Raw genomic sequence first — 3,844 nt, 5'->3', positions numbered from 1 at the left:
GCAGCCTCTCCTTGGAGGGTTGGGGCAACCTCCAAGCCCCGGAGGGCGGGAAGGGACGCCTCTGGGTGAAGTTTCCAACCGAAACCAACAAACGGCGCTGTTGCTGCGCCCTGGGTCCTGGGAGCCCCAGGCCCAGCCCCAGTCAGAGGGACTGGAGCTCTTTTGGGAGGGCTGGGGGAATGCGGAGGGGGTGCTTGGCCGGATTCCCAGCCCATTGCAGTGGGTTCTGTATGCAGCCCACTGGTTCCTGGAGGCCCCAAAGTGCGACAGAGCTACCGAATACGCTCTCTTCTCCGGGAGAGGCAGGAAAGGACTGGCCCTGGATCCAACCGCGTCCCTCTGATTTCCTCGCTGGGGGCAGGGTGCGTGTCGGAGACACTGTTTGGGGCTCCATAGGTCGTCCTCCCTCAGCACAGACCCCGCCTGAACCGAGGCCCCTCTGGCGGTAGTACCTGCTGCAACACTTCTCCCGACCCCCAGGGAAGGACACACCTCTCAGCTGGTGCCCACTGCTGGTGGGCCAAGAGAACGATTTCCTTCCAGCCTTCCCCCATCTCCCTACGCTCCTAATGGTAACCTTGCTTATGTATTGAAATGCTAGTTTGGGTTGAGGACGTTTCCTCGGAAATATTTCAAAGGAAAGTCGGCGTGACTCTTACTTGGGGCTGTGCAGACCACCCTAGAGCCACCTGGCACAGAGACGGGTTTAATCATGGCCTCCAAGGGAAACCAGGAGTGTGGGAGAGAGTGTCCGATCTGGCAAAAGACTGTCCTGAATCTGGCAGAAGGATGCTAACGGACAAATGAGCTCACCTAAGCCTTGGTCTAGGTGTGACCAAATGACAAACAGCTGGAAATAATGACTAGTTTCCCCGGTAATCTGCTGCGAGGAGGAGCGCTGGCCTAGCCTCGGGAAATATGCAGCCCAGGCACTGTCACCACAACGGCGTACTTGGGTCCTAAAACTTGGAAAGAATCCTGACATCTGTCAGGCTACTGGACGCCAGGCACCGCGTCGGTTGGGTAGTTTCCTAAAACGCGCTTCACTTAGCAACAGCCTTGGAGGCCCAGAGAACCCAAAAGGGCATCTGGAGGAGGCAGAAGGGCAGGGCTACTGCATAGTGATTTCTTTGAGAGAAGGTGGGTTTGCCTAGTTAAGTTTGACTGTCAGCCAGAAGAAAACAGGTGCAGGTTGGGATTACCCAGTCATTCCGTTTTCTAAGATGTGCCTTCCACTCGCTGTCAGCTTAAGTGTGCACACTCATACACGTGCGTGCGCGCATACACACATCTAAAACCCACACACTGAACCATTCCAGGTAGTTTAATTTAAAACCCTAAATCCGTACACCCTTTCATGATCGCAGCCCTTGTCTGTGGACCTTTGCTTCCTCCCGTTCTGATGAACAAGAGGACGTCCACGAGGTGGAACCCAAACTTAAGGGGTGAGTTTTGAGACCCAGACTTCCGGGAGATGATGCCGGCTAGGAGCCGGGACTCTGGTGTCAGCGGTCTGCCGGCCCCACAGGGGGCCTGACTTGCAATTCATGCAGAAACCGGGGAAGCTCCTCGTGTGCAGGCAGGCGGCCCAGGATCGCCTGGTCTTGCATTAGCACTAAGGAGCTAAAAGCCTGGGGTTTTGTTTTGTTTTTTTCACACTTAGGATTTACGTCTTTCTTTTGGTTCCCCACCTTTCCACGAGGCTGGGGCAGGGAGGGGGCAGGGCGCTCACACCAAGCAGACACCTTATTTCTGCCACTTCTGCCCAGCTGGCTTCTCCTTCCCACTAGTCGCCTCAGGCGGCTCCGGGAGTTTCAAACGCTGTGTCACTCGCTTGGGCTGGCGGAGGCGATTGTCGGGGTTCCTTCTACCCGCAGGCGGGGATCCCGCTCCACCAGTCTTTGGCAGACAACCCGAAATTCGGGTGAGTGTCCCGTTCCTAGCCTTCAGGCTCCGGTCAGGGAGGCTGTAAAACAAAAAAGGACGAAATCCGTTAGCAGAGCCTACTCCCCGGGGAGGCGGTGCGGCTGCACGGCTACAGCAACACTCAGAGGTCCTTGGCAGGTGTGCTGCCAATGGAGGGGGCCCGGCCATCCGCCCCGAGGACAGCCTCGGCTCCTCTCCGGCCACCGTCCACCCCACCCTCCAAGAAACTTTTCTTTCACTTGGAGAGGCTCCGTGTTGCCATGAAAACGGATTTTCCAAGGGGCCCGACCCTCCCCCTCAGGAGCATCGGACTGGAAAAACCGAAATGGCCAGAGAGCAGAGACAAAAAGGGGCCGCTAAGCGGGAGCCTGGAGCGAGAGAGCTGAGGCCCTCCCACCCCCCAACTCCCGCTCCGCGCACCACCGCATGTGAGTGGCTGGACCAGCCCGGGTAGCCGGCGACTGACTACTAGCCCGCACACCAACCACGGCGGAGCTTCACAGCCCCCGCGCGCTCAACCAGCCGTCCAGAAGCCTGTCTCTCGTGCACCGGTCCCTGATCCCTGCTCCGTACTGGGCGCGCCGGCCCCGCGGCTCCCCGGCTGAGGGTCCGGCTAGACAGAAGCGGGTTCCAGGGAGGGCTTCTCGGAGCCACAGCCTGGGGCACCTCCGTTGCGCCCTGAGTCCCCAAGCCCGCCTGGATAGCTGGCGATGCCCAATGTCCCTAGCGCTGGCAGCAGAAGTGGTCAGAGAATCTCAGCGCAGACAGCGGGAAGCTTTGCATGGTGGCCCTGGGATCGGGCGCCGGTCGGCCCTGACAGAGCTGCAAAGTTGTTTTCTGAACCCCGTGGGCGCCCCTCTGCCCCTCCCCCTCAATCCTGCTCGGGCTCCCCTCCCCCCTTGGTCACCTCTTAGAGTTCCGTTCTTTCAAACTTTTTGAGCCCCTAATTGGTGGTCTCTGAGCGGCTCTCCGGGACTCCCGCCTCCTGAATAACTCTCATCACGTCACCGGGCCCAAGAGGAGTATGGGGGTGAACGAAAGGGCTCCCCGAACTCTTTTTTTTTTCCAGCGGGGCCGAGCGGGGGCTCCGTGATGATTGGCCAGGGCGCATCACTGCGAGTCTGTCAATCACAGGGCCTCCCGAAGGCGAGGGGCGGACCCAGCTCAACCCTGGGGGACCAGAGCAGGTATATAAGGGGCTTGGTGAGCGTTCGGCCAGACTACGAATGCGACTAGCTCGAGAATACGCATCAGGTGAGAGTAGCCTGTGGGTTCTTGTTGACCTGGCGCAGAGGGCTTCGGTCAGCCTGCCCTTCCCGCCCGATCCGCTGGCCCATCGGCCCCCAAGCGCCCCTCCGACGGAGTCCATAGGCTTTTTCACCGTGGCCGCTCCAGCCCCGGGAGCGTCTTCTCCTCCCGCCACTCTGGCGCACCTTCTTCCCGCTCCGGCCATGTACAGCCTGCTGGAGACTGAACTCAAGAGCCCGGTGGGGCCACCCACTCCAGCAGCAGGCGCGGGCGGCCCCACCGCCCCGGGCGGCGCAGGCAAGAGTAGCGCGAACGCAGCCAGCGGTGCGAACGCAGGCGGCGGCAGTGGCGGTGGCGCGAGCGGTGGCGGTGGGGGCAGCGATCAGGACCGCGTGAAGCGGCCCATGAATGCCTTCATGGTGTGGTCCCGCGGGCAGCGACGCAAGATGGCCCTGGAAAACCCCAAGATGCACAACTCGGAGATCAGCAAGCGCTTGGGCGCCGACTGGAAACTGCTGACCGACGCCGAGAAGCGACCGTTCATCGACGAGGCAAAACGACTGCGCGCCGTGCACATGAAAGAATACCCGGACTACAAGTACCGGCCGCGCCGCAAGACCAAGACGCTGCTCAAGAAGGACAAGTACTCCCTGGCCGGCGGGCTGCTAGC

At 60.6% G+C, this 3,844-nt stretch overlaps 1 protein-coding gene across 2 annotated transcripts in view; it reads left to right on the top strand.

The window, feature by feature from the left end:
- The first annotated feature begins 3,152 nt into the window (after positions 1 to 3,152).
- Positions 3,153 to 3,844, top strand: part of SOX3 (SRY-box transcription factor 3) — a 2,068-nt gene continuing 1,376 nt past the window's right edge. The window contains exons 1-2 of one of the 2 annotated variants that reach the window (XM_019630401.1): positions 3,345 to 3,444; positions 3,511 to 3,844. In XM_019630401.1, coding sequence (XP_019485946.1) covers positions 3,378 to 3,444; positions 3,511 to 3,844 — 401 coding nt within the window. In that variant the 5' untranslated portion in view covers positions 3,345 to 3,377. The other variant, XM_019630400.1, reaches the window with a different exon arrangement.

Source organism: Hipposideros armiger, unplaced genomic scaffold (genome assembly GCF_001890085.2).
Source record: "Hipposideros armiger isolate ML-2016 unplaced genomic scaffold, ASM189008v1 scaffold_908, whole genome shotgun sequence".
In the NCBI taxonomy this organism is placed as follows: Eukaryota; Metazoa; Chordata; class Mammalia; order Chiroptera; family Hipposideridae; genus Hipposideros; species Hipposideros armiger.
This window is presented reverse-complemented; position numbering and strand designations above follow the sequence as displayed.